Source organism: Moschus berezovskii, chromosome 23 (assembly GCF_049115385.1).
Source record: "Moschus berezovskii isolate FMDL1 chromosome 23, NW_MosBer_1.0, whole genome shotgun sequence".
In the NCBI taxonomy this organism is placed as follows: domain Eukaryota; kingdom Metazoa; phylum Chordata; class Mammalia; order Artiodactyla; family Moschidae; genus Moschus; species Moschus berezovskii.
In genome coordinates this window covers 46,099,717-46,113,160 of record NC_142482.1, presented here as the reverse complement: position 1 = coordinate 46,113,160, position 13,444 = coordinate 46,099,717, and the positions used below count along the sequence as shown (strand labels likewise).

At 38.4% G+C, this 13,444-nt stretch overlaps 1 protein-coding gene and 1 non-coding gene across 2 annotated transcripts; one reads left to right on the top strand and one right to left on the bottom strand.

The window, feature by feature from the left end:
* Positions 1–1,482: 1,482 nt before the first annotated feature.
* LOC129543462 (placental prolactin-related protein 3-like) lies at positions 1,483–13,070 on the top strand. The gene is made up of 5 exons (XM_088831505.1): positions 1,483–1,537; positions 7,864–8,045; positions 10,214–10,321; positions 12,077–12,256; positions 12,885–13,070. Exons 1-5 carry the CDS (start codon positions 1,483–1,485, stop codon positions 13,068–13,070), a joined length of 711 nt encoding a protein of 236 aa, XP_088687631.1.
* Positions 5,798–5,904, bottom strand: LOC129543911 (U6 spliceosomal RNA). Its single transcript, XR_008683367.1, has one exon. It is a non-coding gene; the product is annotated as a U6 spliceosomal RNA (small nuclear RNA).
* Positions 13,071–13,444: the final 374 nt, after the last annotated feature.

Here is a 13,444-nt window from a genome sequence, read left to right as displayed (position 1 = left end):
TAGTCCTATGAAAAAATGAAACCATGCCCCTGTCTTTTACCATACACAAAAATCAACTAAAAAGGGTTGAAAACATTGAACATAAGACTTTAAGCGAATAAACCCCTAGGAGAAAACATTGAGGTAATCTTCTTGCCATCGGTCTTTTCAACGAGTTTTTGGATTTCACACCAAAAGCAAAGGCAACAACTGCAAAAACAAACAAGTGGGACCACATCAAACTCCAACCAAAGGAACATCAACAAAATCAAATGGCAATTTACAGATTGACAGAAGATATTGCCAAATCATATATTTGATAAGGGCTTAATATCCAAAAATACATGAGACATACAACTCAAGGGCAAAACACCCCAAATAATTGAAAATTTTAATGAATCATAATAAAAATAAGAGTTTCAATAGATCTGAAGATTAGTCTGTAGATGAGAGACACAGCGAGGTTTTCCTTCTAGAACAACAAAAGCCTATGCCTTCCTGGCATTACTTTCTCCATCTCCACTCACTTGTTTGACAATTACAGTTCACAGTGTTCATTCTTTAGTCAATAACAATCACCCCACAGTGAGCTATGATATGCATTAAGACAGCCCCACTGTGGGGGGGGGGAACCTAATATTTGCATACTTACCAATGAGGCATATCAAATGGACGGTTATTTCCAGAGTTTACCACTCCATTGTTTTCTATATTTCATTTCAAAATTGAGCCACCTAGACAGGAAAATGAGTTAAGAGACCTGAATAATATATAGATAGAAAATGAGTTTTAAATGGGAGCATTAATAGATTATAATTTGGGGGCAATTTATTTACTACTGTTGTACCTGTAGTGGTTTTTTCATTCTCAGCTGCATCAGGGTAATACTTTATTATAAATAAACATAGGAACACATACTAATAAAGTTATAGTGAATAGAGAAAGACATAGAATATATTATGCAAGAAGTGAAAGTATGGGAAGTCAGCAATGGTTGTACAGTAAAGGACAGTATTGCCTTGAGACGAAGGAAGGTTCTCAAGGTTTCTTGAAACACTAAGAATGAGCCAGATGTGAAGAATTAGCTTAATTTTAAACCAGAAACTCTACCAGAAGAAATTTAATGCATAAAAACATTCAGGTCAGTTCAGTTCAGTCGCTCAGTTGTGTCCAACTCTTTGTGACCCCATGAACGATGCTAAAACCCAGAATTAAGACAGAGAATAGGGTAGGGTAGGGTATATAGACTCAAAATTCTCCATTGCTTAGTGCATCAGGCACTCAAGGACCACCCTCACTGAAGTCTTTCTCTATTGCTCAACCTACAGGTACCAGCATGCAGAAAGAGATATCTTTACTCCACAGGCAGTTGAACCCTGCTTTTATGGCCTCATGGCTTTCCTTAAGAAGCATCCATGCAGCAGATTTTCTCCATCCCATCCCATCGGGCTGACTCCCCACGGTCAACAGGAGTCCTCACCCTGGGATCATTCCTCAATCCCCATGGCTCCAGCTCCCAGCTCCCGTGGACACCAGTGGACTTACAACCCTGTCCGAGGTATGAAAGGTTGCAGCATGGCTTGTCTCTGTGGTTCTCTCTCCGTTCAGACTGTCACAGATTAGTTAGTTCACTCCCCAACCGCTTCAAATGACTCCCCTGTCCCAGTGGACGGCCACGGACGCGGGGGTCTCTCCCCTGCTCTTCAGCTCCCTGTCCCCCGGGTGCAGGCTGGTCCCACTTGCTCTGTTCCTTCTTTCCCCTTCCTTCTTGTCCCCTTTCCTTTGTCCTACTGAGCTCTGTATGGATCCGGATATTCCTTCTCAGTATTCAGGGAGTCCTGCCAGTGTTCACCTGGTCTTCTGTGAGAACTGCTGCATCTTTAGATGTTCTAGATTCATCGGTGGAGAGAGGTGTACCCCACTTCCACCTACCCGTCCATCACCTAGTCCACCCCCATTTGTGCATGTATTAGAAACGAGTCTCCCTTTGTATTAAGTAACACTGCCATCACCACACATGTTTAACTTATGCTTTTTGAGGAGAACACAGGTGAGTTCCACTGTCTTCAGTTAAGTCAGTCATTCAGTCCCGTCCCAATCCTTGTGACCCCATGGACTGGGGCAACCCAGGCTTCCCTGTCCATAACCAACTCCCAGAGCTTGTTCAACCTCATGATTAGATCCCATGATTAGATCATGAAGCTCATACTTAGATCCTCAGACTGTATTAATTTTTTGCACATGAAAATATGTAACCTTTAAAAATCTCTCCCTATTTGTACTACCCTCCAGTCTTTGTAATCATTATTTTACTCTGAGTTCCATATTTCTTTTTTTTTTTTTTTTGAAACTCCTTATAATTGAGATCATATGGTATTTGTCTTTCTCTGACTTAGGTCACTTAGCATATGCCCTCCAGTTTCATCCATGTTGCCACAAATGGAAGGATTTCTTTCTTTTTCTAACAGCTAAATAATATTTACCTATATATGTCACATCACATTGTTTTAATCCATTCACCTGTTGAAAGATTGTTGTTTCTATAACAAGGCTACTCTGAATACTGCTGTAATGAACATGGGAATACAGATCTCTCTTTGAGACAATGATTCATTTTATTTGACTATATATCCACAAGTGGGATAAAGGATCACATAACTGTTCTTTTTTAAATTTATTGAGGAAACTCCACAGTATGTTTCCATGGAAATTGCACTGGTATACATCCCTACCAACAGTGCATAAGCACTCCTTTTTCTCCCCATCCTCAATAACATTTGTCATTTCTTACACTTTTGGTACTAGCCATTCAAGCAGGTATGAAGTGATATCTCTTGTGCTTTTGATCTGCATTTCCTTTGATTATTAGTGATGCTGAGCATCTTGTCATATACCTCTTGATCATCTATATGTCTTATTTGTGGGAAAATGTCTATTCTTTGAAAATGTAGCATACATTATGTTTACTATATTCCAATATACGAAACTCAGTTGCTTACCTATATATCAACAACAAACTACCATAAAGTGGAATAAAGAAAACAATCCCATTTACTATTGCATCACAAAAAGATAAAGCAGTTAGAAATAAATTTAAGGAAGGTGTTGAAAAATTTTATGCAAAACCTTTAAGACATTGAAAAGAGAAATTTAAAAAAAGTTAAAGCTTTGTAAAGTTAGGTGGTCGATTCAATGTATTTATTGAGGTAGGATAAGTATTACTTTAAATTTCCCTCTTAGAACTGCTTTTGTTGCATCCTCTAGGTTTTAGATCATCATATTTTCATTGTTCTTTGTTTCTAGGAATGTTTTGATTTCCCTTATTTCTTCAGTAACCTGTTCATTATTTAGAAATGTGTGTTTAATCACCATGTGTTAGTGTTCTTTAATTTTATTTTTTGCTATTATCGATGTCTAGTCACATAGTGTTGTGGTGAGAGGAAATGTTTGATATAATTTCAGTTTCCTTAAATTTACTGAGATCTGATTTGTGACTCAAGATGAGGAAAATGTTCCATGCACACTTGAGAAGAAAGTGTATTCTTCTGCATTTGGAAGGAATGTGCTGAAGATATCAGTTAGGTCTGTTTGCCCTAATACTTCCTTTCAGAGTTATGTTTCCTTATTAATTTTCTGTTTTGATGATCTGTCCATTGGTATAGGTGCGGTGTTAACATGCCCTACTCTTATTGTGTTACTGTCAATTTCCCCTTTTATGTCAGATAGTGTTTACCTTATGTATTGAGGTGCTCCTATGTTGGGTACATAAATAGTTAAAATTGTTATGTCTTTTTCTTGGACTGATACCTTGATCATTTGCTAGTGTCCTTCTTTATCTCTTATAATAGTTTTGATTTTAAGGTCTATTTTTTTCTGATATGAGAATAGCCAATCCGGCTTTCTTTTTTTTTCTCTATTTGCATGTAAAATTTTCCATCCTCTCACTTTCAGTCTGTATGTGTCCCTAGGACTGAAGTGGGTCTCTTGTAGACAGCGTATATATGGCTCTTGTTTTGTATCCATTCAGCCAGTCTGTGTCTTTCAGTAAGAATGGGAGAAGATAATAGCAAACAAAATAACTGATAAAGGATTGCTTTCCAAAATACAAACAGCTCAAAAAACTCAATCATCAAAAGCAAAGGCAAGAACTGCAAAAATAAACTAGTGAGTCCACATCAAACTCAAAACTTTCTGCATAGTAGAAGAAGCCATCAATACAATGAAATGGCAACCTATGGAGTGAAAAAAAAAGATACTTTGCAAATCCAATTTTTGTAAGAGCTTCATATCCAGGTACATAGAAGAGATTGATGAAACTCAGTAGGAAGAGAAATCAAACAACCCAAATTATTAAATGAGCAAAGGAAGAGTAAGCGTTTTGAAAAATCTGAAGATTAGCCTGTAGATGACAGACGCTGTAAGCTTTTCCTTCCGAAACAGGAGCCTGTGTCTTCCTGGTATTGCATTCTTTATCTCCAATCACCTGTGTGGTGACTGCAGTTCACAGTATACCTCCTTCACTCCATAGCCATCACCCGACACTGGGCTATATGTGCTAAGAATACCCGACTAACTCTAACAAACTAATAATTGCATACTTGATCTCGAGGCATCTAAAATCCAAGGTGATTTTCAGAATTTTCCACTCCATTGTTTTCTACATTTTGTTTGAAAATTGAAATACCTAGTAAGGAAAAATGAGTAGGGAACCTCAACAGTAATTGGGAGCATTACTGGATTATAATTTGGGGGAATGTAATATTACTAATACTATTGTAATTTTATTCCCTTTACGTCTCAGGTACCCTAGGTTGATATTTATTTAAAATAGTGATACCAACCTAGAGACAATAGTACTCAAGTTACAGTAAATTGAGAAAGACAAAGCTTATGAGGCAGGAAGTGAAATCACAGAAAATTAGCAATGGTATCAAAACAAGGGGCAGTGCCGCCTAGAAGGAAGCAGAGCTCTCTAATGTTTGGAGAGAACACGGACAAGCCTGATGCGAGCCACCAGCTTAAGCTGTGCACCAGACACTGCACCAGAAGGGACAGGAAGTTCATGAAAATATGCCCACGCCAAACGCCAAAATCCAGACAGTAAGAGAGTAGGGTGGGGTATATGTAGATACTGATAATACTCAGAGAGGTAGACATGGAAGCAAATACGCTAATGAGCGTCAGAAAGATCAAAGCACTAAAGGGTCTGAAAAATAAATCGTACAGAGACTTCTTAGTCTGATCAAAGAATAAGAGAATCAAACTAGAAATCCAGAATATAAAGACTTGTGCACATGATAGAACAAGAGAGTGCTCAGGGAAAAAAATTTTGGACTTAATGGACCAGCGAACAGAAGCCTCCCGCATCAGGAACAAAAACCCCGGGCAGGACTCATGACTGTGCGCTTCTGGGAATAGCCTCAGTCTCAATGTTAGGGCACTATACCACCTAAAAGCAAATGCAGACAAGGATTATAGCTCACTATGACACTGAATCAGTACAATAGTGTTTTGTTAGTTTACTTTTCTCAGTCAACTATAAAGTTAATGAATCACTAACCAACGGTAATAGACACCATTCGTTTCCAGTCAGATCCTATTTAGTCACACAATGGATATCTGAACCTGTTATATGATCCCCAATAATAGTTTTAATAATTGAATTTATTGATGTTTAATTGAAGGGTGATTGCTTTACAATACTGTGCTGCTTTTGGCCAAACATCAACATGAATCAGCCATAGGTATATCTATGTCCCCTCTCTCTTGAACCTCCTTCCCACCTTCCTTCCCATCTCGACCCTCGAAGTTGTTACAGAAAAATATGAAAGGCTTCACAAATTTGTGTGTCATCCTTGGGCAGGGGCCATGCTAATCTTCTCAGTATTTTTCCAGTTTTTATATATGTGCTACCAAAGCGAACACACTGATAACAATTTAACAGAAAAAAAATTCATATAGTTAGTCATCGACCAACAAATGATCAATTACATTAGGAATTAGGGTATTCTGCTATATTTACCACCTCTTATAAAATTGAATTTTAGAAGGTCCAAAGTTCCATGAAGGAATTAAGCATATATTTATTCATAACACATGTATATGCACAGAAATATGTCTATGTTATAAAAGCTAATATTCTCCTTGCCTGTCACAATAAGCTCTTTAGTTGATGAGAGAGATAGTCCCAAATTTCTCCAAATTATATGTCTTTCTTTTGAGAGACTGTTCTTTTATTTTCATCAGCTAATTTTAAATAACCATTTTATTCTTAGATACCATGCCTCATTACACTAACTAAGAGCAGAGAAAACCTAGTAAATGCTGATGTCTTATCCTTAATTAAATTACCACTCTTTAGAATCATGTTCCGATTACATTAAGGAGGATAAAATCTCTATTTTGTCAGTTCTCTTGTCCAAGCTCAATTCTTGTTCACATCAGTCTTAAATTCTGCTAACTTGCAAAAGATGGACAGGAAAAGTAATATTAAAATCACGCTTGCAAGAGTCTATGAATTTATGCTTCTGTCGGCCAGAGGTGGTGACAGGAAAAATTTCTGAAATATTACAACACATCTCGGAATAATGAAGTTCTATTTCTACTATCAAAAAGGAGATGTTTGGAGATGGTTCAAAAACTAAGCCCCATGGGTTGTCAGGATGTACTCCAGACCAGACAGATAAATTTTCTCCCTAAAAAGTCATAGTCAAAAAGGGCAGGCCTTGTTTGCAGAGCCAATGATGTTGTCTTGGGTGCTGACCAGGTAATTTTCTTGTATTACCATTTGGAGATTTATTTGCTCTTTTCTCAAAGAAACAAACGTAATGAGAAGATTAAAGATGCATAAAAGTGGAAGAGCTGCCAAGGTGCCTAGAAGAAATGCTAGGCAGGAGAACCAGGCCCCCACCCTGATAATGGTCAAAGACTTTAACAGTGAGTGTTTTATAGACAGAGCAGAACAAGTGGATAAAACCAGTGTTCTAGGGTCACTGCTGCTTTGCAGTCAAAGACAAAATATTTTTCTCTTTAAGCAGAGTCATCACAGGTCCTGATGTGGTCCTGGTTACACGCATGCCGACCGAGAGCCCACAGGCATGTGTGATGACATCAGGACAGATAGTGTATTGGAGCCCAGTCACCTGCATCTGCTAATAATGGGACCTGGGGAAAATCACTTGCCTTCTCCAAGTCATCGCATCTTCATTATCACAACTTGATGATCATAGTGAAGGTTAAGACTATCTCACAGGGTTACTATGAAACACAGATTTTAAGATGTTTTAAAGCTTTTGGGAAAGTATCAAAGACATGCGTGGGGTTACTAAGGTGAGTTAGCAGATCCAAGGTACAGTATCCTTTTTCTCTTAGATTCTCTTAGTATTCTCTCTGTACTCAATAGTAGCGATCAGTCAGTCATGTGTTCACCTCTACCCAGCGTGACGGTAAACCACACAGATCAACTGGACTTTTCTTGTCATTTCAGTGTCTAAAATGCAAGCATTAGTCAATGTAGAGTGAAAAAATTAAAAACTCCTAGAGGGCCTCACTGCTGAGAGTCTGCAGAATCCCAACATTAAACTGTCTTAAAAGAATGTCCTAAACACTCTGGGTCAGAATTAAGTTCCCAATGTTTGCAGCACACAGAAGTATTGGGAGCAATACAAGAATACAGGGAGTAATCTACTTCTCCAACTATCTGTGCAAATATCATCATCCATCTAAATTTACACGGAAGGCGCTCATTCTTCCCCACCCCAGCTACTACAGCACCAACTCCTGGTCAGAGCAACAGGGAAAGTGAAGGCTTCCCTCCACAGGATGGATTTGATAAGCTCAGGTGACTAAATCATCTCAGAATGGCTCATGTTTTTATTTAAACAGGGTCCTGCCTGCTCCTGCTGCTGGTCATGTCAAATCTGCTCTTGTGCCAAGGCAATTTACACACTGCCTGCTGTCCTGATGTGTTTGACATCCCCCTGAGTTCCCTTGCACACCAGTTTACCGTTGCTGGCTGGATGTCCCATGGCATTCATAACCTTTCCATGATAATGTTCAATGAGTTTGTAAGTACTGTGGTGGTTGTGTTTTATTTGTTAAGTCGTGTCCAACTCTTGTGACCCCTCGGACTGTAGCCTGCTAGGCTCCCAGAAGGAACCTTCGCGTAAGTGACTGGCCTATACTATCCTTTAAACAAGAAGGCTGCATCAGCCAAACTTCAAATAACACAGTCTCTAGGTCAAAGAAGCCGTCAGCTCATAAGATGTGGAAATTGAAGAAAGGATTAGTTTCGTGAAATCTCAAAGATTCTTAAGAAGTGCAATAACTTTTTCACTTTCCTTTCATTCATTTTCTTTGGAATATTTCCAAATAAATGATTTTGTATTTGTCAGCCAACAATGCCAGAAAAGAACACAATAGATGCAGTCAAATCAATAACAGAAGTTTATTTCCTCACAGTTCTGGGGCTAGAAGTCCCAGATCAGGGTGCCAGCAAGGTCAGGTTCTGGTAAGAATTATTTCCTCCCAGGCTGGATTCTCCGTGTTTCCTCACACTGGGTGGGTGGTGGGGAAGAGAGACAGAGGAAAAGACGCAGAGACGCAGAGACATGGAAAAACTCTCTGGTGTTTTGCTTCATGAAACACTAAACCTATTGGATCAGTGTTCCACCCTAAGAGCTCATTTAACCTTAACGGGCTTCACTGGTGGCTCAGATGGTAAAGAATCTGCCCACAATGTGAGATGCCTGGGTTCTATCCATGGGTCTGGAAGATTCCCTGGAGAAGGGACTTGCAAGCCACTCCAGTATTCTTGCCTGAGAAATCCCATGGACAGAAGAGTCTGGTGGGCTACAGCCCACGGGTTCCCAAAATGTCAGAACGCTTTTCAAAACACAGTACTTTGGCAGTTAGGGCTCTAACACATGAGTTTGAAGAACACACATTCAGTCCATAATACTACCTGACAAAGCACTTTTAGGAGGGACGGGGGAAAGAGAAGCATGTTGATTTTCTGGTCCTTCACTGTCTCTCTGTGCTTTCTTCTCCAGGCTCAGAGTAAATAGCCAATAAATGAGAACTGCTCTGCAGTGAACTGGGTGCACGGAACATGTTAAACAAAGCTGAATGCTGGTCACAAAAATGAATAATGGTAGTTTTTTTAATGCTACAAATTGTTTTAAGATTTGCAGTGAATAGGTTTAGAGCTACAGTAGAAGGGGAGTTTACAATTGGAAACAGTTATTCTCTTTCTGAGGAAGGTTTGAAAGTTGCATGTTAATTCTTTTAGGTCAATCAGGGAGCCACAGTAGAGTAGAAGCTTATAAAAGGCAGAGCTAAAGGTTCCACTAAATTTACGCAGTTCTTTTTACTCTTTTTGTTTCATCCTTCATGTTTGACTGTCCATTTTTTACAACTCTTCCAAGTAATCTCTTGAAATGTTCATAACTTTTGTGAAAGGTTATTTTTTCTCTATCAATGTCTTAGCTAGATTTTTCTACTCTTATTATTATCAGTCCATTGCTTAGTATTTCCTATAACTTTATGCCATGTTTTTCTGACATACCATTTTGTCACCATTAACAACATTGTATTCTGCACCTGGGATGAACACTAAGCTTTTTGGTGTGTGGATTCAGAGATAAGTCAGAGTCATAACTGTGTAATTCCTTATAAGGGAATATATTGGCTCTGAACCACTGTAACCACGAGATTAAGTGGTGAAATACAGGTGCGTGCATGCAATCTGAGTCACTTCAGTTGTGTCCAACTCTTTGCAACCCTACTGACTGTAGCCCAACAGGCTCTTCTGTCCACAGGATTCACCAGGCAAGTATCCTGGAGTATGTTGCTGTACCCTCTTGCAAGGGATGCTCCTCACCTAGGGATCAAACCTGAGTCTTCTTATATCTCCTGCGTTGGCAGGAATGTTCTTTACCACACCATCACCTGGGAAGCACCAAGTATTGGTACAAAAGTACTATATTAGGTTCAAATACTAAAAAATAAAAGATAATAATAATATAGAGAAGGGAAAATGTTGAAATAAGAAAAGTTAGATGTAAAATCATTTGCATAGAGACAATGTATAGAAAAATAGGAAAAGAATGACTTTCAAATTTTGTGATGCCTCCCGTTAAAAAAATTACACGACTGTCAAACATGTTAATGTTCCTGTAATACGTTCATTTACTGAAGGCCCAACAACCCTAACTAATTCCCTGATCACTTTCAGGAAGAAAAATTTGCCCAGGGCAAACTGTACGATATCAATGCCACCAACAGCTGCCACACCAATTCCCTCAATAATCCTGAAGAAAGAGAAAAAGCCCTACGGTTCAACGTGAGTCTTTCACCTGAGTTTTTCACTGGATCAAATGAAAGAGTATGTAGGTTACCAGGCTTCAGATTATTAGAGGTAATGGTAACTGTACATGCAGAAAAAGGAGGAGGAACCATAAACAATTGAAGAGAAATTATATTATGCAGTTGATGAAGCATGAGCAAAATCAAGGGAAGGCTAAAGATCTGTAGTAGTAAAAAAATAACAGATCTATAAATTGTCCATGCAGACTACTTTAGTTCAACCAATGCATTAGACACAGGATTGCAGCTATTATACTGTACGAAAACAGGAAATGAATGAGAACTTCCATGTGTAAAATATAAGACTGCAAAATTCATGAATATGTAAGAAACAAACCCCAGTTTTGAGTACTCCCTGTTACTAGTGACTCCTACGTGGGAGTCCTATACTGCACCACTCGAGCCATCGTGTCTGCCTTTCAAGGCTGTCCTGATTCTGCTTCTACTTCTCTGACACCTCCTTCATCGGTCATTATCAATGATTTCTCTGTCACCTTTTATTCTTATTTTGTAAGTCACCCCCACAATGGCCTATAAAACATTGCTTTGCTTCTCATGTCCACAATAATTGCCTCTGTTCTGAGGACAGCACAGTTTACATATCAAGCCTCAATCATTTATTGCAGCTCAAATTTTCATCGTTATAATCTCTACTTTCTGATTTCCTGCATTATCCTTCATCCTAATATTATTTAAAATATTTTCACATGCATCCCTCTTAAAATACTATCTTTTCTCTCTACAACTTTCTTAATGATACCAGCATTCTTTTCCTCTGTTCAGGTCATTAATAATGAAGATGATCAAGTAAAGCAAAAAGGTCAAAGAGGAAAAAGAGGAGGGATTTTTCAATAAGCTTAAATTTAAAGTTTATTGAGAGTTAAGACGTGGCATACATCTTAATAAGCACTTTATATGCATTAGTATATTTAATCCTATTCAGATCTCTGTTCCTTACCAGTAAAACAGTTCATGGTTGTAAAGAATTCAAGCATATTATCTAGAGATCTTCAGCCCCCGGGATTTTCATGCTCAATTCTGCTAGTGATAATGAACTAGGGGGGAAAACGCTCCATTGTGAATCCCACTGATGCTGTTACTAAAGACAATGCTGTGCCATTTTCTGTCCGGACACATGTCAACAAAACAGACTGTTCTGATATCAGTATGGGGCCTGGTGTTGGGATAAACTGAGGAGAGAATCCTGTTAAGGAATGCATGTCTTCTACATTGTCTCTTTGTTGTAGTATCATGAAAGAAATTACCGATCAAAAATCAATACATGTGACTCATCTGATTCATTAATATGGATGAATCACTGGGTGACAATGATGGCACAGGTAGAATCCCTCTTTTCTGGGTCAGGTACTGCAGGCATATACTGACTTGCCATAAAACACTTAGATTTCTCTCTCGCAAATATAGAAACATAAAAGAACTCACTGAGTGGTGGTAGAATTTCAGAGGAAAAAAGAAAATCCTTCATGTTATAAATTAGAACCCACCAGAAGAATTAGTTCCCAAAATAACCTAGATTTTTGATAATTCAGCAAAGTGTGAACTAATAGCTTACATTTTATATTTTTGCAGCTTTTACTACCTCAAAAATCTCCGCATAAACATAGGAATAACCAAAAGATTTTTAGGACAGCTGTTCTGAGCAAAGATCACATGTTACCAAAACAACTGAATTATGATTATTTTAATGAGACTGTTTCTTATGGTTGCTTAGAATGAAGACGTTAGTAAGTGGATACTCCTGTTACTGTACTCCTGGGAGAGACCTCTGTTTCTTCTAATCACAATCAAGAGGAATGAGAAAGAACTCTCAGATTCTATCCTATCAAAAGCCGGAGAGATGGTGGAAAAAATAGAAGAATTGAAAGTAGTCATAGAGAGGCAATTCAGCCAGGTGAGCATCCTGCAGAGGGCTTTCTTGCTTTGTTCATGAATGAAAGAGGTGACCTCTGTAATGCGTAAGGTGTTTGGAAATATCTCATTTTGTAAGAAAAATATTCATGACTTCCATATGCTAGACTGCTACTACATAAAGCAGGAGCCTAGTCATTCATAGTGATAGATTCTACTGTAAAGGAATCAGCATTTCACTGCAGTTTTTGACATGTGCAGCTTCCCTGCATTGCACACAATTCCACCAAAAGCTTGCCTCTTCCTGGGCACAGGTGGTTGAAATATTTTCAAGAGTCAGAGACTAGAGAGCAGAATTTCCAAGATCAGCATTTTCTTCAAAGTATCCCAGGTTATCTGCTATTGAAGTTTCACTTGTCTTTCTTTTCTGTTCTCCTCAAATCAAAGGATGAGGGTGGGAAGGAAGAAAAGAGAAAGTTAAAACTAACCTTGAGTTATGTTTCTACTTTTAAGATTCCTAATAGTCTTCTCATAGGCTGGCTCCAAAATCCATATCTAGAGGAGTTTATATTGGTGTGTCTTCCTCAAATATTATTTTGATAATTAGAAGCAAATAAGATAAGCAAATCCTAATAAAACACATAAGAAGTCATTATCTTTTGGGTATTCAGATTATTTTTCCAGTAAGGAAGATGTACAGGGAACGCATTACCTGGTCAGGACTCGAATACCTGAAATCCAGCGACGATGTGCATCCTTCTGCATTTTATAACCTGTTCAAGTGCCTGCACAGGGATTCAAGTTTACTTGACATGTACAGCAAGATCCTGCTGTGTCGAATCCAGAAATTGTGCTGAATCCACATCGATCCCATCCAGCTCTGAGGTGGTCATAACGATCTACCCATAGCAGACTTCGTACAATGTACAGCTTTTAATGCATGCTCTGTGAAACAGGTCTCCTCTTAAAAAAAAAAAAATAAACACAGACTGTAGAGATGACAAATCTAAACGGGCAATTTGTTAACATTTCTTGTCTTCATTTTATAGAAAATCAAAAGAGAATCCACCCCTACATTCGAGAGAATGAAGCTCCTATTAAAATTAGTCACAAATAGCAGAATCTGCATTATAAAGAAAACATTTAAGAGATTACTTAAGAATCACAACCAATTATTCTGGGTCAGAATATTAGAGTCAAAGACTTAGACATTTCTTCATGGTTCTGGTCA